The sequence below is a fragment of the Perna viridis genome, chromosome 9, assembly GCF_037379345.1.
Source record: "Perna viridis isolate PV_CMFRI_1.1 ecotype Kerala chromosome 9, ASM3737934v1, whole genome shotgun sequence".
Lineage (NCBI taxonomy): Eukaryota > Metazoa > Mollusca > Bivalvia > Mytilida > Mytilidae > Perna > Perna viridis.
In genome coordinates, this window is record NC_142453.1 from 27,610,192 (window position 1) to 27,635,344 (window position 25,153).

Below are 25,153 nucleotides of genomic sequence, written 5' to 3' on the forward strand. Positions count from 1 at the left end.
AAAACCTAAAAACGAAGTAAATCACATTTATTACAATAATTGAAAAAAAAAAGATAAACATTGACAAATGAAAACCTATTTATTAAAATAACGAATTGTTCACAGCATTTTACTCACTTCTTAGAATCCAAATACCCAAAGACTACTATGGAAGATGAGTATTTTTCAAAAGCAAATAAATCAGAAACGTATCTATTACAACTGTTGGAATAAAAACTGCAACTATGGAATAGTATATGCACCTAACAAAAACTTTCGTAAAGTATTCTATACTATGGGAATGAAAACCTTTCTGATTTTGCTATAATTGTGAAATCAAAATCCACAAAGACTTTTTTAACGAAGACATCAACGAAATTGTGGTAAAGTTTTATATGAAAACAAACAAAACGTTAAATATTGAAAGTAAACAACCACTTTTAGTTTCTTGTGATGGCAAATAGTGATAATTGTACGGAGTTTTCGTTAAATCATTTAACACATACCGCTGCCTTTCGAATATATTTTCTTTAAAAGTGTATTTACTTTTTACAGCAAATAATATATATGTCTATTTTGGTATATCCTTCAATTTTATTTTGATAAAGTTCCAAAATCAGTCAGACCCAATCAGATATCAAGAACTCAATTTTTTTAAATGAAGATTAATAGAGGGAGACCATGTTTACTAAAATCGAAAAGAAAATGAGAATTTTAAACCACATTAATTAATAGATCGATCAGATGTATTACAAAACAGTCCAAAGGACTATTTAATTAATATATTATAAAACACAAATGCAAATGGAGATATAAAACAATGTGAATTAGCCCAATTCTTGCTTTAAAAAAACATTTATTCTTTTACTTTTGTGGGAATGCAGATTGTAAGTGTGTTATGTGTAGTATAATGTTTCCCTTATCTTTAGTTTGTATATGTACATGTAATCGTATTTTATTTTGTTCTCCTTATTGTGTATATGGACCTTCACTGTTTATCGATTAGGCAATTCACATTAGTATTGCATGTCTCTGAATTGCCCTTTTATTTTTAACGCTTAATTATTTTCGCTGATTTTTATACTATACAGTAGCTCGTTGTCAATCCACGTATATAAGCAAAACTACAAAAAACACAAATATAATACTACTTTGTCTACTGAAATTTTTAAAGCATTACGAATAACACCTGGTCCATGCTCCCAGTTTTTACTGGAGTCCGAGTTGCTGATTTGCTTTTGTTACTTTGTATGTACTTTGTTAATGAAGATAACGTAAACATATAGAATGGTCTGAAAAATTCCTAACGATGTTAGAACTGTCAAATATGCGAAGCAAATGTTTGGTTGTTCACTACTCGAGACTCGAACTCGTACCGCTGTGACATCTATGGCAAAACCACCTGCACTAAGTCCAGCGTCCTGGACCACTCGGCCAGCTAGGCTATATAAAAAATATAGCTTTCGCTGACCGGGTCATTCCTCCTCATATATATATATTAAGTTACTAAGTGTACTAAGTTACAGCCCTAGATTAATCCTACGAGGAGGAATGACCCGGCCAGCGATAGCTATATTTTATATAGCCTAGCTGGCCGAGTGGTCTAGGGCGCTGGACTTAGTGCAGGCGGTGTTGCCATAAATGTCACAGCGGTACGAGTTCGAGTCCCGCGGAGGGAACCACCAAAAACTTGCTTGGCAAATTTGACAGTTCTAACATTGTTGGGAATTTTTCAGACCCTTCAATAAGTTTACGTTATCTTCCCTGTATCAATTTGATCCGATGGAGCAGTGTAGCGAATAGAGTCGTCACATTCTGAGACGTTGTATATATATATATATATAGTACTATTTTGACTTATATCATTATACAACCTGACCACCTACATATATATGAGTGATTTACATAACCAAAGGTACAAATGTATCATATAGAAGACTTTGAACTTTAATCCAAATAAACATTTTGATACATGTCTTATTTTATTTCATTTGTTCTGACAGATTATAATTGATATTACAGATTTATTTCTCTGTTCCAAATTTTAAAACAAAAAAATTACAATTGCACTACTTTTCTCATTAAATTGTGTTACCCTCCAACATCAGACTTTTGTTATTTTTTACACAATGGTATTAATTGTACAAAGGGAGACGACTAAATGTCTTTTCGTATTATTTACAACGTTAACATTTATTAGTTTCAATATTGTAGATAGTATAAAACAGTATGCATGCTATAGCTGATAACACTTTCGTTTCTGTATAAAATTAAAATTAAATAAACACTGATACAAAACCGAACATGTTACTGTAAAAGAAGCTAACTGGATATAAGTTTTCCTAATGTGTGGAAATTTCAGTTATCTATTTTAAGCTATTGATTGTATTACTTTTTGGTATTCATAGGATTCTTTTTGTACTGATTGTCGGTATAATGTAGTTTTAAAATCTAGTTTGTATGAGTTTGATCAGTTGATATAAACTAAAAATAAAATTGCAAAAATCTGGTTTCTATTTTTAAAAAACATAATCATTGTATCTAAAAATACTTTTTTTAAAATTCTGGTTTCTATAATTCACATCATGACATGAAATTTGGTAAAACAGACTTGCAAAATTTGGGGTTTTTTTATACACATTGATCGCTGCTAAAAATAAAGTTGTGAAATTTTTGTTTTGTAACTGATAATATATTTCTAAATTTTCAGTTTTTATTTCACTGTCCTATTCTTAAGTCAATACAGATACTATGAAGTTAGCCTTATATTTTGACCTACACTTAGAAATCGAAGGGCAAGGAAACTCATGACCAACTTAACTAAATAAACTCGGAGCATTCCTCTCAACTGTGATACCATCCCTTCAACACCTGCATTTAGAGTTTTCATATCACAAATCAAATGAAATGGCAAAGCTCGCCAAAACTACACAGACTTTTTGTACCGTGCTAGACATTTTACAATTAGGTTTCAAAAACATGCATGTTGCTACAAGATTGAAGTCTTCGTTTCAAACATTTTATGGTCGTTATTATAAATTCGTGAATCCTTATGGTTAATCAATCTGCACCATGAGATTAATCACGTCATAGTTATTTTCTTCTACCCTGGACGTGACATTTTATGAACACCTCGGTGTTTGGTTCATGAAAACTAGAGTATACTTATCCTACTAGAACTTATTATACAACGTTTCATATATTCTTGCATTATGACGCATAATTAACTTTATAACCTCGTTAATGATAATAACTCCTCTGGGAATTGTTTACATTTGTAACTCTCATTTGATTATGAAGGTTTTTGTAAGAATCTTTCATCGAATTACTTCGCCTGGATTTTGCTCATTAGCTGGATTAATGTTTTGCATAGTGAAATCAGAAATGCATCAATTAGAATATATTTGCCTAGATGATTTTCTGGGGAAAAAATTGAGAACGAAAAATGGTTCCAGTTTTACTCACTTGTCAGAATCCAAATACCCAAAGACTATAATAAAAGATAAGTATTTTGTAAAGGCAAATAAATCAGAAAACGTATCTTTTACAACTGTTGGAATAAAAACTGCAACTATAGAAAAATATATGCACCTTACAAAAACTTTCGTAAAGGATTCTATACTATGGGAATGAAAACCTTTCTGATTTTGCTATAATTGTGAAATCAAAATCCCCAAAGACTTTTTTAACGAAGACATCAACAAAATTGTGGTAAAGTTTTATATGAAAACAAGCAAAACGTTAAATATTGAAAGTAAACAACCGCTTTTAGTTTCTTGTGATGGCAAATGGTGATAATTGTACGGAGTTGTCATCAAATCATTTAACACATACCGCTGCTTTTCGAATATATTTTATTAAAATGTGTATTTACTTCTTAGAGTAAATAATAGACATGTCTATTTTGGTATATCCTTCAATTTTAGTTTTGTATAGTTCCAATCAGACCCAGTCAGATATCAAGAACTCAATTTTCATTAAATGACGATTGATAGAGGGAGACCATGTACACTGAAATCGAAAAGAAAATGAGAATTTTAAACCACATTAATAAATATATCGATCAGATGTATTACAAAACAGTCCAAACGACTATTTAATTAATATATTATAAAACACAAATGCAAATGGAGATATAAAACAATGTGATTTAGTCTAATCACCCCAATTCTCAATAAAAAAAATTATTGTTTTACTTTGTGGGAATGCAGATTCCAAGTGTTTTTTGTGGTGTATTGTTTCCTTTATCTTTAGTTTGTATATGTACATGTAATCGTATTTTATTTTGATCTCCTTATTGTGTATATGCATCTTCACTGTTTCTCGATTAGGCAATTCATATAAGTATTGCATGTCTCTGAATTGTACTTTTATTTTTAACGCTTAATTATTTTCGCTGATTTTTATACTATACAGTAGCTCGTTGTCAATCCACGTATATAGGCAAAACTACAAAAAAACACAAATATAATACTACTTTGTCTACTGAAATTTTTAAAGCATTACGAATAACACCTGGTCCATGCTCCCAGTTTTTAGTGGAGTCTGAGTTGCTCATTTGCTTTTGTTACTTTGTATATATGATTTTGATTACTTTATGTTCATTGTTGAGTATGTCTGTTTTCCATATCTGGTCTTTGTCCCTGGATTGCATTCCCTTGATTACTATTCAAAACAAAATATTTTCTTCGTACGAGATATCAGGAAATTCATGTTAATGAAATAGTAGTATTTTGACGTATACCAATATAAAACCTGTACACTTACATCTATATGATTGATTACGAATTTTTAAACAGAATTGTGGTATTCTATATATATATATATATATATATTATTTTTAGATAATCTCGTACGAGGAAAATGTTTTGTAGAATACCACAATTCTGTTTAAAAATTCGTATATATATATATATAGAACTATTTTTACATATACCATTATAAAACCTGACCACCTACGTATATATGAGTGATTTACATAACCAAAGGTACAAATGTATCATATTGAAGACTTTCATCTAAATAAACATATTGATACATGTCTTATTTTATTTCATTTGACAGATTATACTTGCTAAAACAGATCTATTTCCCTGTTCCAAATTTTAAAACACAAAATTTACAATAACACTACTTTTTTTCATTAAATTGTGTTACCCTCCAACATCAGACTTTTATTATTTTTTTTCACAATGGTATTAATTGTACAAAGGGAGACAACTAAATGTCTTGTCGTATTATTTACAACGTTAACATGTGTTAGTTTCAATATTGTAGATAGTATAAAACAGTATGCATGCTATAGCTGATAACACTTTCGTTTCTGTATAAAATCAAAATTAAATAAACACTGATACAAAAACGAAGATGTTACTGTTATAAAAATTACTAATTACCACATTAATGGATCATGTACTTTACATTGTAACACTGCCATGTCAATTTTGTTTTGAATGTTTTGAAGTCAGTACTATTTTTTTTTATTTTTACGTCTATAGAAATAAATTCTATAGTTGGCTCTCGAGCAGTACTAATTACTAGTCAATGAAAGTAACTGGTTTTCCCATTCTTATACATGTATTGATATAAACTAAAAATAATTTGCGGTTTTTACACAAGTCTATAAATATCGAATGAAACTAAAAATAAACAGAAAAAAAACCATGTTGCTTTATAAAGTATGTATTTATCGGCCTTTGCAACGCTCTTGAATCATTTTATTTATATAATTAACATCATTTTGTTATTAACCTGATTAGAAATGATACAGGAATGTCGTTAGTATATAGTATTTAATATATATAAATGACATATCGTATAAAGCACATATTCAGTTATTAATGAACCTTCATAAGTCAGTGTGATACCGACGAAATCTTTTTTTTTTTTTTCAATTTTATTTTATAGCTGATTTGATCCAAAAGAAATCATATTGTTTTTCTTTTAATCTCAGTCTCCGCTATATAGATGACGTACCTACCCAAAAGAACTTGAGATAAAGGATGCTACAGACCCTGTGAAGTCAACCTATTATTTTGATCTCCACTTAGAGATCAATTGTAAAGGAAAACTATTGACCAAACTAAACGAAAAACGCGATGACTATTCATTCCGTATTGTCAACTATTCTTGTACTTGTGGTAACATCCCTTAATCGCCTGCGTATCGAGTTTCCATATCACAAATCATATGTTATTCCAGAACTTGTCTTACTTACGTAGACTTTTGGTATCCATCTGCACCATGATAACTTATGTTTTCATTGTGTCATAGTTTTCTTTTCCTCTTTTGTCTACCCTGGACGTGACTTTTTTTATGATCAACTCAGTGGTTGTTTGGGTGTTTCTACAAAACAGGGACGCTTGCCCTACGACTGCACCTGGTTCAAACTCAGTTTTTAGTGGAGTCCAAGTTGCTCATTTATTTTTGTTACTTTGGATGCATTATTTTGGTTATTTCAAGTTCCTTGTTGTGTATGTCTGTTTTCTATGTCTGGTCTTAGTCCTTGATTGCAGTCTTTTGATTTCCGCTAGAATCTTGGTTCCCTTTCAAAGGAGCCATAACATATTTGGTTTTTAGAATATAAGGGGTTTCAACTTACTTTCAAATACCAGGGATCTTGGACTTCTTGCATACTCAATGAGAGGTCTACATTGTACCAGAAGAAAGTGAAAAGTCCTAAATAAGAGAGACCTTAGACCAGTGCTTGTTTGAACACATGCATTTTTTTCTTTATTGCTTTTTTGTTTCTGGTTTGATTTATTGGACATTAGACAACATCAGCTATTATATTTATTACATTTTACATACTTGGTTATAAAAAATATCTTGAAGAACATGGAAAAGCCCGTTGCAACTATTTTTTTTTAATCTATAACATGTTGATAAGAATATAGGTCAATTGTATAGGTCATTAAAAAAAGTGTTTTCAAGTGCTGTTGCAATGAATTTGTTTTTTAGATTTGATAAAAAAATCAAGTGCATTTTTTAGATCAAACAAATACAAATTTTATATTTTATTTTAAATTGAAAAATATACTGGACTACTACAGAATATAACCGACTACTACAATTCTAAAATATAAAATATTGATTCAACAATCGTTATATTCACAATTGCTAATTACTATGAATTTCTGTATGATTGTGTACTCTTTTCCATGCATGTAATCAAGTTAAGTACATTTAAACTAATTTGAACTAAAATCCCCTTTTTTCCAATCAGGAATTTTGAACGTCAACTGGTTGTCCTTTTCAAATTTATGAAGTTTACACCTCATTTAAAGCATCATTAATTTTATCAATTATTCGAGTTAACAAGTTAATTCGCAGAGTCTGTAAAAGTAGTTTTTTATAACGAACTTTGTGTATGATTGTGTATATGTTTTAATGAAAGCGCTTATCTTAAAAATAAAACTTTTTGATGTTAAGTTAAAGTGAGAAATATACTTTTTTCACAAACAAAAATTAAACCAATTCGTAGTGTTAGCATTCTTCAAATTTATTATATTCATATTTCCGTCGTTAATGTGTCTGTTGGTTAAAGTTTTACTGAAAACAATCTTTAAAACACCTTATTTAAGATGGTCAATAAACTAGGGTTAAGTCATTGTACACATTACATTACTCTGACTTGGCATTTCTTGATAAAGGCTTGAATGTAAACTTAGCGGGAGAAATATTTAAAAAGAGAAACAAAACTTTCCTATAATTTGTTAGTTTTCATTATCTGTTCCATTTTAACAAGACCGATAACATATCTGGCCCTGCATCTCGATCTTATATTTGTCAGCACGTACAAATTTTCCTTATGTTTACGTTTATGAACACTAAGCAAGCCAAAGCACTATAATGTATATATATTTATGGTTGGTTATGTCCCATGCATTATTGTGAATATAGATTATTTGATTAAATATGTTTTGGATATTTTCACACCATTACCAACTTTTACATTTTATCTACATCAAATTTCTTTGTTAGAATGAATTATATCGCCATTTTATTGATTGGACTCAATTTTACTTATTACTATTGCTGGTATTACCGAATCATACTCACTTATATTGCGGATGACGCTGGAGGAACCGGATATGCTTGACCTTCCAAAGTACCTGGTGTCATTCTTAGTTTTTAGGGAGTGCATATATCTAGTGCTTTTTTTTAGTTCTTGCCATGTAGTTGGATTTTGATGTTTTTGAATTATTCCATTTTGACGATTCGATGTTTTTTATGATATGTAGGTACCCTCGACAATGTGAAGTTATAAAAAACAGTTTAGATTCACACGCTTGTTAAAATCAATATTCAAATGTCTCAATAATGACAAATTGTACACATTCCTTATGTAGTTGACAGTAGGCAGTTGAGCAGCTACTAGATCTATATCGTTGGTGTCTACACACATTGGTTTTTAAACTGCAAATTTAAATGGCAAATACATGTCATATGTGAAATATTAATTGGCATATCAACATATCTTTAAGGTAAGAAATTTCGTCTTCATTTTTAATTTAACATATATTTTTTTCAATTATTGTTTGTACGTTTTGATGAAATGAAATACATTTAAAGGTATCTTGTTATGATATGAAGCAACATCAAAGCATGAAGAAACTGTATTTTTTTATTTACCACTATTTTGCAAAGAATTGAGTTAACATGTTGCTTTTCCGTCAATTCATCTTATCTCATCTTTTTCGTATCACTTTTCTCTTCATACCTTCAAATTTTCTTAAATGAATTATAACATTTTATTTTTGTATAAATATGCCATATTTCATTCATGAGATCGCTGTAACAATGGTTTCTGTTTTAGCAACTTTTCTTTTATCGCTAAAACATTTCCCCTTTAAATCGTGTTCATCCGAAACGCCCAATGCATATTTTCTGAAGGTTTCAGACAGTTACTCAATGTTTTTATTTTTGCAGTTGCTAATTTTTGCGGATACTGTCAAGTGAACGTGTTCGCAGGTAATAATTTTCGCGATTTAAAACAAATTATTAGCATTATGCTTAAATTCAATTTAGAGGGTACTATTTTTCGATTTTTACAGTATCATTCATGTTATTTAGGGTAAGTTAAATATTGATGTTTGTCATTAACTCCTCAGTTGACTTACTCAAGCACTTATCACAAGCCCTTCATATGTTGAGAGAGTAATCAAGGGAACCAAGGCTATAGCGGTAATAAAAAAACCGTAACCCAGGGATAAAGACCCGACATGGAAAACAGACATACACAACAAAGAACATACAGTAACCAAAATCATACATAAATTTAAAACAATTTTAAGAGCCATCTCTAGTCGATAAAAAAAAATTTCAGTACCATTAGACATACATATGTAATAAATATTTCATTGAAACAAACAATTCCGTGTAATAATATTTATCATGTGCCACCTATATCACAGGAACTGCCCGGTTTCTAAATGGACAGTCCCGTAAAAACTGAAAATCAGGTCAAATTGTAGAAAGTTTCTGACACGACGCTGGGTATATATGAATAACTACATTTAAGTCCCGCCTTCATTTAAAGTAGTTTCATGCAAGTTCCAGCGGTTGTGTGTGCATAGCGACTTCCGTAGAATCACAGTCAAACATTTACAATTGAAATTCTTGTTAAGCTTGTTCTTTACTCCCGAGAAGGTATAGAAATTCTTTTGTTAATTGTAATTTTTGTTTTGTTTTTTTTTTGTGTGTGTTTTTTTGTGTTTTTTTTTTTTTTTTTTTTTTTTTTTTTTTGGTTACATTTATTATTTTGCGTTACCTTTTTTAACAATCACAGATTAAACACGTTCAATACCCATCGTTATTTTTATTTTAATCATGAAATTGAAAAACCCTGACAATATTGGAAAGCTTCCAAGTTTATTCAAAGACATTGTACAATACCAGAGTCATATTGAAACACACTTACTTTAAGTTACTCTTAAAGTTATACAAAGTGTTGAACATTTCATGATTTTGTTAGTTGATCTTCATAAATATAAATAGAAACTTCAAGTCTTTTAGAGTTTTTTAAAAACGTATAGAAAATGTAAGCCGTTATTCCTTAAACAAATTTACAAAAAAACTTCTTTAATGTTAGAATAACTGTAACATTAAAGTTGTACTGTAATATACAGTAAATTTTGCAAATTTAAATGGCAAATACATGTCATTTGCAAAATATCCATTTGCATATCAACACATATTTAAAGATAAGATTTTGCGAGTTCATATTTAATTAGTAAATATTTTTTTTAATATAATTGTATTTATGTTTTGATGAAATAAAATACATTTAAAAGTACCATAGTAAGCCTGAAGACTAGTTTGATTGATTGCTGGGATTTAACACCCGAGCAGCAATATTTCAGCTATATTCAGGCGACTGAAGACCTGAAACTAAGTTTAATTTACCACCAATTTTTAAGAATGCGGTATTAAATTATCATGTTGCTTTCCCGTCAGTTCGTCTTATCTCGTCTTTTTTGTAACAGTTTTCTCTTTAACTAAGTGATTGTTCTTTTGCAGCAAATTGTATTTTTTGGCACACATATAAATTTTCTTTCCAGAAATTATTATATTTTATTTTTGTGTAAACATGCCACTTTCTATTCATTATAGGATCGTTGTAACAATTGTTACTATTTTTGCAACTTTTCTTTCATTGCTAAAACAATTTCCCTTTAGATCATGAACATCCGAAACGCCTAATGCATATTTTCTGAAGATATCAGACAATTACTGTAAATGTATTAAATTTTGCAGTTGCTAATTTTTTGCGGATTCTGCACCTTTGCTAGGCAAAGGTTCCGGTCCTGTCCCCTCTCTTCACCTTTGGCAGATTGCAACAGTACTTTGGATCTTCGCGGTACGACATCTATCGGATAATTAAGGCTACTAAATATAATTGCAATCTGCCAAGGGTGAAGGGAGTGGAACAGGACCAGAACCCTTGGCTAGCAAAGATACGGATTCTGTCAAGTGAACATATTCGCGGGTATTAATTTTTCGAGGTGAAAAAAATGAACAACATTATATTATGCTTAAATTAAATCAAACGGGTACCATATTTCGCAATTTTTGTCCACCGCGAAAATAGCAAAAATTAGTACATTTACGGTATCATTCATGTTATTTAGCATGTTAAGGATAAGTTAAATATTGATGTTTGTCATTAACTCCTCAGTTGACTTACTCAGTTGAATGATTTGCCGAAATACCGTTTTTTAATGTAAGATTAAAACACTGTGCCTTTGTTACTTCATCGTAAACTCAATTATATACGAAAATTTCTGCTTTTTGAAAAAACACTCTCTCTTTTAATGCTTAATATTGCCCACACGTTTGAAGAGGGTCTGTATGCACTTACCGGCCAGTGGGTGTCACATGACCATTGTAAAAAAAAAACAATATCTATTTTACAGCGCAAATACATTCTTTTTCGTTGAATGTTGGTTTTTTGATTAACTGCAACAAATTACGTAGAACGCATTGACATTACTAGAAAAAGGGAGTTAGACTTTCATTTTATGCAATATTTGGTTGTTTTTTTTTTTAGAAAAAATTAAAATAATTTTAAGAGCCATCTTTTGTCGATAAAAAATATCAGTACCATTAGACATACATATGTAATAAATATTTCATTGAAACAAACAATTCCGTGTAATAATATTTATCATGTGCCACCTATATCACAGGAACTGCCCGGTTTCTAAATGGACAGTGTCTTAAAAATTGAAAATCATGTCAAATTGTAGAAAGTTTCTGACGCAACGCTGGGTATATATGAATAACTACATTTAAGTCCCGCCTTCATTTAAAGTAGTTTCATGCAAGTTCCAGCGGTTGTGTGTGCATAGCGACTTCCGTAGAATCACAGTCAAACATTTACAATTGAAATTCTTGTTAAGCTTGTTCTTTACTCCCGAGAAGGTATAGAAATTCTTTTGTTAATTTTAGTTTTTGTTTTTGATTTTGTTTTTTGTTTTTTTAAACAAATTTACAAATAAAACTTGTTTAATGTAAGAATAACTATACCATTAAAGTTGTACTGTAATATACAGTTCTAAGTCTCTGTAATCCAATAATGTATTCTATCGACTCTGACATAAAATTCTCACACAACTTCAAATTAATACGTCACAGAACCAACACCCTTGGGCGAATAAAAAGCAATTTCTTCATCATTATTTTGATTCTAAACTGAAATGATTTAACAACGACAAATTTAGCAGTATATTTATACTTGACTGATACCACATCCGTTATACAAAAAAGACATGTTCAGCATTTCAAATTTAATCAAGTTTGTATCTGATTACTTTTGCTTGAAATGTGACAGTATGGAACTTATTTTAAACGAGTACTTTTTAATGCAAAATTCAACTGTTACTTATTGAAAACCAGTGGTTTTTGTGATTAATGAATAAGAGGGAATTCAAAGCGATTGTGCCTTACAAAATTTTGTATTTTTCGGCACTTCAAATTATAAACAAAAGTTATAACATTTAAATTCTTGCCTTTATTTAAAGTGTTATCATGCAAATTTAAGCGGTGTTGTATGAGTATCGCTTATCGTAGAAATACAGACAAGCAGACACAATTGAAAGTCTTATTAAACTCTATCTTTATTCCCGAGAAGGTATAGTTATTCCTTTATTAATCTAGTGATAAAGTTTAAATCTTTTTAGAAGGTTTTGTATAAATATAAGTCTACATCGCGGTTAATTTTTTTTTTAATTAATTTGTATTGTTATGTTACATACATTATTTTTCATTATAGTTTTACAATCACAGATTAAACACGTTTGATACAAATCATTATTTTTATATAAATCCTGAAATGAATATAAATGAATCAATTTTCTTAATTACAAAAAACAAAACATCGTACATTTACATTATTCTATAGTCTATGATAAACATTGTGGTTGTGTTACCTTTAAACTTTTTAGTTTCGGTTTTCATATTGAAATTTAGAATTGGAAAAACCCCAACGAAATTGGATAGATTCCAAGTTTTGTTTTAGAAAATTGTCTGATAACATAGTCGTACTAAAACAAACTAATTTCATGTAAATTTAATTACACTTAAAAGCTGTACATTTGGTTTAAGCATTTCACGGTTATTTACTCTTAAAACTTCTTAAATGTGAGAACAACTATTACATTAAAGTCTTACCGTTATATATAATTCAAAGGCTTTGTTCTCCAATAATGTATTCCTTCGACTGTCACATAAAATTGTCTCTCAACCGCAAAATAATATGTCATACTTGTTACACTCTAGTGCAAAAAGAAGAGAGCATTTTTTAAACATTATTTCTATTTAGAATTCAAATGATCAAACAATAAAAAAAAAATAGCAGTACATTTTTATTTAGCAGCTAAACATTTAGTTAAGTTTGCATCTGATAACTTTTGCCTAAACCATTTTTATGTAACTTATTAAAAACAAGTTCGTTAAATGCAAACCTTTACCGAATTTATTAAAAACAAGTAGTTTTTTAAGCAAAAATCAACCGTTACTTATTTCAAATCAGTTCTTCAGTTATTTTTCAAAATGATTTCTTTTTAATGCAAAACTCAACCGTTATTTATTGAAAACGATTACTTTTTAATGCAAAACTCAACGGTTACTAATTTCAAACGATTTCATTTTAATACAAAACTCGTGTTAACTTCTTTTCAAACGCTTCAACATTAAAATGTGTTCGTACTTCAAGTTTCTTTTCGTTGGATGCATTATTATTCGTAAGTTGTCTTAATTATTGTCCGCGGCATTTTCTCTTTTGAACTTTTGGTAATCCCATCTCTTCTTGAACATAAAAAGGCCCAATTGGAATTAGGATGTTAATAGTCAAACTGTTAAATACCAAAACTGAAAATTTTCATTTAAAGATTCTTACAATTATTTTTAGACTTTAGTCATCGGGTCAATAAACTTTTCTGAAGTACTGTTTTTTAAAATAATCATACATGGAAATTTTCAAATCGATTAAACTTCTAAAATCTTTAAATAGAAAGATGATTGAGTTCTATTAATTGTAGCATATGAGCCGAAGAAACCCGCTCCGCTTTGGAAGGTGGTACTATCTTTTTGAATGTGCTGTAGCAAACGCTTGTACAAGGCTGACAACTTAATTGTCAAATTAAAGAAAAAGACAAAAACAATAATAGAAATGTTATTGTTTACAAACATTTCAGTAGTCTCCGAAAAACATATAAAACGGAAAATCTTCTTGTTTTATACAAAATACCTATACATAATGAAATAAACTATCGAAATATTGTTACAGGTACATGAAAACCCAGAAAGGGAAATAATTATTAACAATTTGTCTGCTTGAAGTGTTATCAATGCTGGTTAATGTAGATCATATCTATTTCACGGAGTATATTTTTCTGTCATTTCGCAAAATCATTGAGACATATATACTTTTAATTTACTAATAGTTTTTGAATGATGGAAAAAAAGTAATCAAGGGAACCAAGTTTCAAGCGGTAACCAAAAGAATGTAATTCAGGGACTAAGACCAGACATGAGAAAAAGACATACACAACAAAGAACATACAAAAGCAAATGAGCAATCCGGAATCCACTAAGACTGGAAGCACAACCGGTAGGGTAAGCGTCCTCTGCTTTTCATGAAATACCTTCCGAGCTGCTCTTAAAGGGTAAAGTCCGGAGTAGACGAAAGAGGAAAGGAAAACAATGACACGTTTAACCAATCAGTTCTCATAGCGCAGATGGTTACACCGTAACGATCAACGAGTTCATGATGACCACCATAAAACTTCTGCAGTAATGACTTCAATCTTATAACAACATAACACTGCTCCAGAAGCCTACTTGTTAGAGGTCTAGCGCGATACAAAATGTCTGCAAAATGTTTTGGCAAGCTCTGGCATCATGTATTGTGATATGAACACTTCATACGCAGGTGCTGAAGGAATGTAGCCACCGATGAAAGGAAATTGACAGTTCTGAATGAAAAGCCTTCCCGTTTTGTCGTAAAGTTTGGTCAATAGTTTTCCCTAACCATCGATTTCTAAGTGTAGGTCACGATATGAGGCTGACTTCACAGTGTCTGTAGTATCCTTTATCTCAAGTACTTTTGTGTAGATGCGATGTATCAAATCCCCGAAATTAGGATTGTTTAAAAATAATACGTCATCTATATTGCGGAAACTGAGATTATAGGATCTAGCTAAACGGTAGTCTTTCTTTCGGATCGATCAGTTATAAAGTCAACCTCATAAGGAATAGGTCAGCAAGTAAAGGAACACAATTCGTTCCCATTGGAATGCTGACCGTTTGATAAAAAAAGCATCCACCACACTGGACAAATATGTTTTCAATTAAACATTTTAGCATTTCGTAAACATCTTCTTCTGTATGTTTGAAAGATTATTTTGAATTACTTCTTACCAAGTATGAGGAATCTCTATCAGGAACTATATATTTGTATCCAGATGTACCATCTTTTTTGGAAACAACGATTTTTAATATTTGTAAATCGGGATTTTAACGGAGAATGGGGTATAGAAGTATACAGTTGTGAAAAATCATTACTTTTAATGCTATTATATTCTGATAATAGTCTTGGACTGATGGTCTCCACAAGATCTTTCGAATTTTTCAGGATCCACATTGAATTAATACCACTACGGAAGTAACACTACTTTTTTCACATATGGTTTATCTCTATAACAACGTTCCGACATTTGCTGTTTTGATGACTTGAATGTCTCAGGTAGATTCGATTTTTCTTAATATGTTTAAATACATTTAAATATATTATTAAGAACTATCACATCTTCCTGAAATACTACCTTTTGTGAAGGCGTGTCAATTTTTACGTGGATCTTACAAAATGTTAATGATTTTTTTCTCCAAAGAACTGAAAAAAAGTTTTCAAGGTCATTTATATTTTTTTATAAAAAAAAAACATTTGTCGTGTACCAGACATCGTATTCTGATAATAGTCTTGGACTGATGGTCTCCAGAAGATCTTTCGAATTTTTCAGGATCCACATTGAATTAATACCACTACGGAAGTAACAAGTGTTGTAGTAGGACCGCAGTCCCTCTTTGACAGCTGTAAAAGTTAAAAGTACACAAAGAGGTTTGGTGGTACATTTTGCAGATCCAGCTATGTAACGTTGTTTATATGGATTCTTGTGGAGTTTAGGAATCCAGTGCATAGACGGTATATCACAATCATCGACTTAGGTAGATAGACCATTAGAGGATAGCAGAGATTTATGGTTTTCCACAATCTTTCCTTTGGAGAGTGCGGTAGCAATATAGGTCCTATCACTACTATTATGTTTTACGTCTACCTCTGATAATAAGCATTGGATGTAAAACGTTTTGCAGACGAAAACAATATTGTTTTGGGCTTTGTCTGCTGGTAGGACAGCATATTTGTAGACAATTTTTGCTACAAAGGGGTCTTTTGAAAACTGATGTAGCATTGGCACTCATTGACATACTAAAAACTTTCATTCGTTTCAAAATTAGAGACCTCACGGTCTTAAACCACTCTGATAGAGAATCAATGTCTTCTTTTATCGTTTGATCCATTTTCTTGCGTAGTCCTCCACAGCATCCATAAGAACTTTAAAGTTAAAATAATAATTTATGAAGCGTGGTTCACGGTACTTAGGACCTTTAGAAAGAATATTACGCATAGATTCTGCCGTAACGACTTGACCGGAGGACCATATTTGAATAGAGAGTTTTTGCAGAAACTGTCAGGTGGTTTAGCCAAATTAATTGCATCTATACCTTTGTTTACAAACGGCAGAAATGATTGTTTTTCTTTATCTTGACTTGTCACACAAACTAGTTTAAGGAATCTGTGAAAACCAATATCCAAAATGATGGCAAAAAGTTTGTACAATGATGTGGTAGGGTCAGAAACAGGAGTGTCATGACTTCTTTCGTAAAAGGAGTGTAGTAGGGTGAGTGGTATAGAATAGAGTTTGGTTCGAATGTGATGAAGTCTAAGAGGTTTTTGTATGAAAGGAAGGAGACCATCTTTGGAGACACCATGTTAGTTAGGTAACGTATAGTGGCGATGCCATGACTCCTTTCCCGTTTTGGATTTTTCTGTGAAATAAATTCATCACATTTATGATATTAATTAATTGTTATATATGCTTGAAAGGTTTGCAATACTTTTGATGTTGTCATTGCATCCGCAAGGTATTGCAGTTACTAATCTGCGTATCCATTTAAATTATTGTTTCAAACGATTCTTTACATAAAAATTAGAATGCTGAAATGAAAAACATGTTTACAAAAAAACTCTTTTATAGTTTTGCTTATTGTTGAAATATTTGTTTTTTGTATTGTTATTTGTTGTTTTAACTGTTACATGAGTTTTTTTTATTTGTTTTATATTTTGTCTTTTTTTTGTATTATTGTTCTTTGTTTGAAGTTGCGTTATGTTTTCACATTATTGTTTATTTTTATTTTCTCCCGAATCTTATTTTACAGATCAGCAAACTATGATTGTTTTTTTGTTGATACTTGTACAAGCTCAGTCTCGAGCTTCATCGGGTAGGTTAATCTTATTTTTGTTATTGGCTGTATGTGTTGTAACGTTCATCTTTATGTTAATTTAAATATAACAAATCCTGATTAATCTTGCAAACCTGCCTTTTATATCGTGTCACATCGTAAAACATTACCCCATACCTTCGGATTGTTTACATTTTAATCTGATAATTACGACTATGCATACGTTAAGGCTGGTTTAAATTTTGTATTGATAAAACCATAAAAACTTCGTATAAATAAAATTGCACAACAAATATATACATATATGGATGCACATAAACTTTCAACATTCTGCAATGGGCAGTTAACTCTCATTTATATCACATGCATTTATTTTATGATATCATCAGAACAAATTGATTTTCTCAAACATCCAAAATAAAATACTATTGCATTTTATTTAAGCTACCCTTGATATGTTCCAAGTACACCAAAATATTATGAATATTGAGACTTCTCAGGCATTTAATCCTAAATATTGCATCAACCTGTAAAACACATGACCTTAAACAAAATAAAAGTGTTTGGAATGTCGAGTAACCAATTTTTAGATTAAAAACATATATTTTTATATTAGAGAATTTTTTTCCTACATAATAAAAATAAAAATTTGATCTTTGGGTGTATCTGAGCTTATAACTAATACTCGCAATATCCTGTGTGTACTGCAAACTGACCATTGTAAGGCTAAAAGCATATAATTTGGATTTTTATATATTTTAGAGTTATCACACCCATTTTATAGACAACTTAAAAAAAAACAAATTGGGTCACTTTTACACGTATTTAGTGAATTATTACATTTTTAAATTCCCCGTAAACCGTTAAAAACGACATTTTTCAGGCTAAAAACATGCATTTTCCCATTTTCGGATAAATCCATTTGAATTCTATATTTTTTCTAAATCATATTATTTTTTACACAAATTTCGAGAAGTTCTTTTTTAGTTTCGACCGTAAATTTAGAAAAAGGGTTCCCAATATCATGTGCGCAGTGGAAATTGACATTTTTCACCCTGAAAACAAAATTTTGTATTTTTATACATATTTAAGAACTACATTTTTGCCAAATTATTTATTACCTACATTCATATAGTTTAAACTGTTCATGCCTCTAAGCTAAGAACTTACTTTTGCAATGTCCAATAAATCATGAAAATTGACATTTTTTTTAGACTTAAAACTTAAATGTCGAGTTAAGGGTTAAGCATCCACCCTAATTACTACTTTTTTCACATATGGTTAATCTCTATAACAACGTTCCGACATTTGCTGTTTTGATGACTTGAATGTCTCAGGTAGATTCGATTTTTCTTAATATGTTTATATACATTTAAATATATTATTAAGAACTATCACATCTTCCTGAAATACTACCTTTTGTGAAGGCGTGTCAATTTTTACGTGGATCTTACAAAATGTTAATGATTTTTTTCTCCAAAGAACTGAAAAAAAGTTTTCAAGGTCATTTATATTTTTTTATAAAAAAACATTTGTCGTGTACCAGATATCGTAAACCGTTATTGAACATCGAAAACTGGTGTACCGTAAATCATTCATAGTATATTGTATATGGTGTATCGTATAGGTGGGAAGTTTACACGATCCGAATCCTGTACACTATATTTCAATTATTTAGAACACATTCAATGGCAGTAATGGTATCATGTTCGTTTAATTTTGCAATGATCGTACTTTTTACATAACGGTTGAAAATTCAAAAACAATACTATACTTTATTTTCCATTTTTTTTTTGCAAACAAACAAACAAACATAAAATAAAATAGAATAGTAAACATCAGATCACAAATTGACTTAGAAAAATCAATTCAAATTTCAACATGTGTATGTAAAAGTATCGTTGACATTTATTAAAATTAAATAAAAATATATATTATTTGTTTAGTAGTTTGGAATATCACAGATTATCCGAAAGAACTTGGTGGAGATATGATATTGACCTGTTACGTTTTCGATAAAAATGAATGTACTTCAAAAACCTGGTATAGGGGTCCAAATAAGCAGCTGCTTATCTATGATGGAGCTCCGAAAGTTAACTCAAATAAATTTGAGTTTTATAATGACAGTATCAACACCCAATTTTCCATGATCATCAGAAAGTTTAGTCTATCAGATGTTAATATCACCTATTCCTGTTTTTGTGGATTGGATGGATTTGAAACCATTCTCAATTATACTTATTGTGCAAGTAAGTACATTTACCAGCAGTTATACAACAAAACTATAAGTAACTTTGTTTCTTCTTCATATTTGACAAAAATGAGATATTTGAAAATTTTCTATTTGATTTATTTGAAAAAGTTAATTTAATAAAGAATTGCTTATTAAGGCTTAGTTATCTTGAAATTAAGTTGGGAACCAATGTATTTTTTTCATTCAAGAGTGTTCATTCAAGTTTATTATTCAAGTTCACAAGCGAGAAAATTAGGAAAATCGATCCAATATAATCGTATAACGTATAGTCTACCTTGATAAATGCGTTTGATTTTCAGAGCAAGTACCAAAGAGTAAAATTTTTAATACAGTATTTCTACAGAATAAAGGTTAAATTAATTCAATGACTTATTAACACACGTTTTAGCCAGTCATTATAATAAATAAACCACAACATTAATAATTTGCTGAAAAAAGTAGTTTTATTACTTCGGAGATATATAATTTAGTTTGGTTACTTATTCACAAAATTGAAAAAAGTTATAGTGTAGTGTTTGGTTTGAACAAAACTTGATATTTCAGCTGCAATAATATTGTTCTTAAAAGTACAAATAAGAACACAAACATACACATAAAACGTCCTTGCTTTGTCCGCAAATCATAGGAACATCTTCCTGTATTGGTTCCATTTTCATATCTAGAGTCTGCCACCGATACTGATGGTAAAATTTTCCAAAACGACTTCAACTCACTCAACACTGAAAATTCTACAGCGGAGACAAGTCATCTGCAAAATGAGCCAGAGTTAAATGTCACCATAATAGTTGTAATAATAATATGCTGTGTTTGCCTAGTACTGTTTGTTGGTATGTATTTAAGAGCTTATTGTAGAGCTCTGGTTTTCTAAATCACGTTCAAATATTCAATTCAATATTGAACATAAAATTAAATTTGTTGCTGATCATTTCACGCACTTAGAATTTTAAATAAAAAAACACCTTTTGAAAACATTTCTATTTAAGTTTTTATGCATTTATTTCAACCTGGTTCATATTTAATTTTACATTTGTAGGTTTCTGCATTTTTATGAGGAGGAAAAATCCAAGACATGCTCGTGATAATTCGTCAACGGACATGGATAACACGAATACGCCTAGGCATCCTCTTATATGACAATACAGGTAGAAATCATCGGTTAAATTGTCCTATTTTCTGTACCATGAGGAAATATTGCAGCCAAATGAAACCAAATAAGCATACAATACCACGATTGCTTTAAGGTACCGATTAAGCAAGAAGGAACCCAGTAATTTTACATCGAACCATTGATACTGTGAGAAAACAGAAGAAAATTACGAAGGAATATAAAGTTTTTCTTTAAACAGCATTAAAGAATGGTTTCATATATTACTTACGTTTGTATAAATATCTCATAAGATATTAATAGCTCTAACATAGATTAAAGAAAAATCTAAATATCATACCTCAGAAAAAAACGTCGCTTGAAGCAATACTTCCCATTTTTTTTTTACTAATGTAGCATTTTATAACATTAAGTTGCATATCTTCATGAATAATTTCTGAGATATACCGGCTCTATCGAATTATGGAACTTTGTTTAGGTGTGTTTTCATACAAGTAGAGGCCGTAAAGAACGTTTTTAATCACTTGATATAGCTTTTGGTGAACTTTTCGATAAATTCATAACGACTAGTGCAGTTAGGGGAAGTTTAATATAAGCTCTAGATTTATATACTTACATGGTGAAACCTGTATTACTCTATGACAATGGTATTCCGGGATACGAGTTCTGAATATTTTATTTACAATATTTGAAACGAAGCGATTTTGCAATTGGTTTGAATGCCTACGTTAAAAGGTACAGATCGTATGGGTAGAAAATTGGAAACACATGACGATTAAAAAAAATGAGGAAAAAGCAGTGAATTGACTTGCTTAATCACGAATCGTTACAAGAACTGTTACACTATTCCGTAGTGGATTTTTTGCTTTCTGTCGAGACAGGTTGATGGTTAAGACCGGAGATTCCCCTAAATGATATATTACGCATTAAACTTATAATGTTGTTGTTGTTGTTTTTTTTTTTTTTTTTTTTTTTTTTGGTGTTAAAACAAATTATTTACAAATACTTATATCCAACCGATCAAATATGCTTGAACAGGCTTCTGACTAACGTAAATTGGCTTCTGTCTAATGTAGAAACTCAGATGTCCATGATATATAGATTCATGAAAAAGAAAAATCTTATCTCTGCATTTTCAGTTTAGTAGTAAAATATTGATTCATTTTGGGTTTTCTGATGATTTGTAGGGGTTTTCAACTGCTTAAAAGTAAAAGGGGATTTTGAATTACTTCTTACAAATTTTTTATTACATTCGAGAAATAGAAAAAAGTTTATGTAAAAAGGTAGTAAGGAAATATTTTTTTTAATTCATTAGATCATAATAACCGTTCGTTATCAGATAAAGTATAAGATCATTAAAGTATTGATAATGTTTCTGAATTCATTCATTAGACAAACAATTTAAAGTAATAAATCACTCTCCAAATTATCAAGGCAAAGTATCGATAGAGAGATTAGATAGGAAAATCAAGAGAACCATTTCTCTCGCTCAACGGTGACCAAAGATCCCCCGTAGACGTTTGTTTGTTTGTTTGTTAGGATTTAACGCCCGAGCAGCTATATTACAGCTATATTCAGGCGATGAACATGAAGTGGATGATAAAATGAACATGAAATGATGACGGAATGAAAAATGGGATGAGACACAAGGACAATGGGGTCGACAAATTTTGATTGCCACTGGAAATAGGAAGAGGTGGGTAGGGTCGGGCAATTGTGGCTGAGCCCTATGGTTCCTACTCCGGGGGAATACCACAGTAGGGTTCTTTAACTTGCGAGGAACGTGGCATCTTTCCCAACACGGTGCACCACTATGGTTTGCGGTCAGGTTTTCCGTATTATAGCCTGACAACCCCAGCATGTAACACGCCAGGGGTACCCCATTCCACCACCTGGGGCACACAATCCAGTTGCCCCCGGCTAAGGTTCTGAGCACTATTTAGTCGCCTTTTACATGTTTTACGACAAGCTTAGCGCTGCTGCAGGATTATTATTTTGACACCCGGACCTGCATGGGTCGATCCCCCGTAAATAGTGCGTACTAATTTACACATATTGGAGGCTATTTATATCTACTTTCACTTTACAAAAACGTAGTCTTGTTGCTTGGAAAAAAAAGGATTTTTTTGCCGAAAAGTTATCACCAAACAATTGCACACACTCACGCACCTTTAATTAAAGGATTTACAATACTTTACTGCTGAATTAATGTAAAATATTAGATTGAAACCCGATTCATAGATAACCCTATTATGTGAATCCCTTTATTATAAAAGTGAGAAACTTTTAATTTTTAAGACCTTCTCAGTAGATGATATAGCTAAAAACAGCTTATAAAGAACAGTGTTTATTCTATGTGCAGGTACACACACATATAGATATAGCATTGGGTTACCCGTGGTCCTCGATGGGAGCAAACGTATAGATATAATATTGGGTTACCTATGGTCCCCCATAGGAACACACATGCAAATATAACATTGGGTTACCCATGGCCATATATTGGAACATACAAATACATATGATATTGATTACCAATGGTCCTCTATAGGAACATACATAAGATATAACACTGGGTTATCCATGGTCCTCTATAGAAACATACATAAGATATAACACTGGGTTATCCATGGTCTTCTATAGGAACATACATAAGATACATAAGGGTTACACATGATTCTCTATAAAAAAACATATAGATATAACATTGTGTAACCCATTGTCCCCTATTGGAATATATACATTTAGATATAACATTGGGTTACCAATGGTCCTCTATAGGAACATACATAAGATACATAAGGGTTACACATGATTCTCTATATAAAAAAACATATAGATATAACATTGTGTAACCCATGGTCCCCTATTGGAATATATACATTTAGATATAACATTGGGTTGCCAATGGTCCCTTATAGGAACATGCATATATATTTATCATTGGATTACCCATGGTCCTCTATAGAAGCAACAAATAGATAAAACATCGAGTTACCCATGATTATCTATAGAAGCAAACATATACATATAATATTGGGTTACCCATGGCCATATATAGGAACATACATATAGATATAACATTTAATTATCCATGGTCCCGTATATAAACTAACTTATAGATATAACTGTAGAGGTTCTCTGCAGAAACATACAAATAAATATAACATTTGGTTTACCCATATATTGGAACATACAGATAGATATGATATTGGTTACCAATGGTCTTCTATAGGAACACACATGAGATGTAACATTGGGTTACAAATGGTTCTCTATAAGAAAAAACATATAGATATAACATTGTGTTACCCATTTTCTCCATTGGAATATATATATAGATATAACGTTGTGTTACCAATGGTCCCGTATAGGAACAAACATATAAATATAACATCGGGTTACCCATGGTCCTCTATAGAAGCAAACATATAGCTGTAACATTGGGTTACCCATGTTCCTGTACGGGAAAAACATATAGATATAACATCGGATTACCCATGGTCCTCTATACCTATAGGAACATACATATAGATATAACATTTAATTACACATGGTCCCGTATATGAACCAACTTATAGATACAATTATAGAGGTTCTCTGGTTACCAATGGTCCTCTGTAGGAACATACTTATAGATTTAACATTGGGTTCCTCATGGTCCCCTGTATAAACATATTGGGTTAACCATGTCCATATATAGGAACATACATATAGATATAATCCTGGGTTTCCCATGGTGCTCTATAAGAACATACATAAGATATAACATTGGGTAACCCATGGTCCCCTTTAAGAAAAGACATATAGATATAACATTTGGGTATCCGTGGTGCACTATTAGAACATACATATAGATATAACATAGGGTTATTCAAGATCCCCAATTTGAACTTTTTGGAAGTTTTTGGACAATGCAAACCATATTCCAGTGTCTATGTTTCAGACATCTTGACTCGAAAGCCCGAGGAAGAAGTAAATGATCAGATATTGCTTTTTTGATAAACAGAAAGCATGAAAAATGTTGCTCAATTTTGATTTATAACTTTTTAATTCTAATTCACTGTGTATTTACTCTTAGTGGAGCTATGCTATGCATGCACTATAATTTTAAAATAACAGAGTAAATTTCTATCACAATTTTCAAAATTTATTTTATATTATTATTCCTGATACATTTAATTCTGGAAAAGAAGGTATTGGATTCCTGCTATAATGATATGCAAAGAAGTGACGAGACTATACTCTATGTAAACGGAAAGTAATTCTTATCAAGATCCTTAAATTAAAAC

At 30.8% G+C, this 25,153-nt stretch overlaps 1 protein-coding gene and 1 long non-coding RNA gene across 11 annotated transcripts; one reads left to right on the forward strand and one right to left on the reverse strand.

Moving 5' to 3' along the window:
- Positions 1-1,912: 1,912 nt before the first annotated feature.
- LOC148607590 (uncharacterized) lies at positions 1,913-13,832 on the reverse strand. Of its 7 annotated transcripts, none has more exons than XR_015915037.1 (5): positions 13,585-13,826; positions 13,153-13,256; positions 8,041-8,397; positions 6,581-6,657; positions 4,012-4,428 (listed from the first exon to the last, which is right to left on the reverse strand). It is a non-coding gene; the product is annotated as an uncharacterized LOC148607590 (long non-coding RNA). The 7 variants fall into 7 exon arrangements; XR_015915039.1 differs by having other exon boundaries at positions 4,013-4,428; positions 6,581-6,627; XR_015915036.1 differs by lacking the exons at positions 4,012-4,428; positions 6,581-6,657 and adding an exon at positions 1,913-3,990 and having other exon boundaries at positions 13,585-13,824.
- LOC148607591 (uncharacterized) lies at positions 8,332-21,803 on the forward strand. 4 transcript variants are annotated; one of them, XM_088544493.1, is made up of 5 exons: positions 8,349-8,465; positions 17,479-17,541; positions 19,449-19,751; positions 20,419-20,583; positions 20,790-21,803. In XM_088544493.1, exons 2-5 carry the CDS (start codon positions 17,490-17,492, stop codon positions 20,888-20,890), a joined length of 621 nt encoding a protein of 206 aa, XP_088400619.1. In that variant the 5' UTR covers positions 8,349-8,465; positions 17,479-17,489; the 3' UTR covers positions 20,891-21,803. The 4 variants fall into 4 exon arrangements, with proteins under 4 accessions (XP_088400621.1, XP_088400622.1, XP_088400619.1 ...); XM_088544494.1 differs by having other exon boundaries at positions 19,452-19,751; XM_088544495.1 differs by lacking the exon at positions 17,479-17,541 and having other exon boundaries at positions 8,332-8,465.
- Positions 21,804-25,153: the final 3,350 nt, after the last annotated feature.

What these genes read in the sequence shown, in the direction of transcription:
- LOC148607591 (XM_088544493.1), top strand. Translation starts at nt 17,490, where the DNA reads ATGATTGTTTTTTTGTTGATACTTGTACAAGCTCAGTCTCGAGCTTCA. An exon ending in TCAGTCTCGAGCTTCATCGG is followed by an intron (nt 17,542 to 19,448) that starts GTAGGTTAATCT and finishes TTATTTGTTTAG; the next exon opens with TAGTTTGGAATATCACAGAT. An exon ending in CAATTATACTTATTGTGCAA is followed by an intron (nt 19,752 to 20,418) that starts GTAAGTACATTT and finishes TTTCATATCTAG; the next exon opens with AGTCTGCCACCGATACTGAT.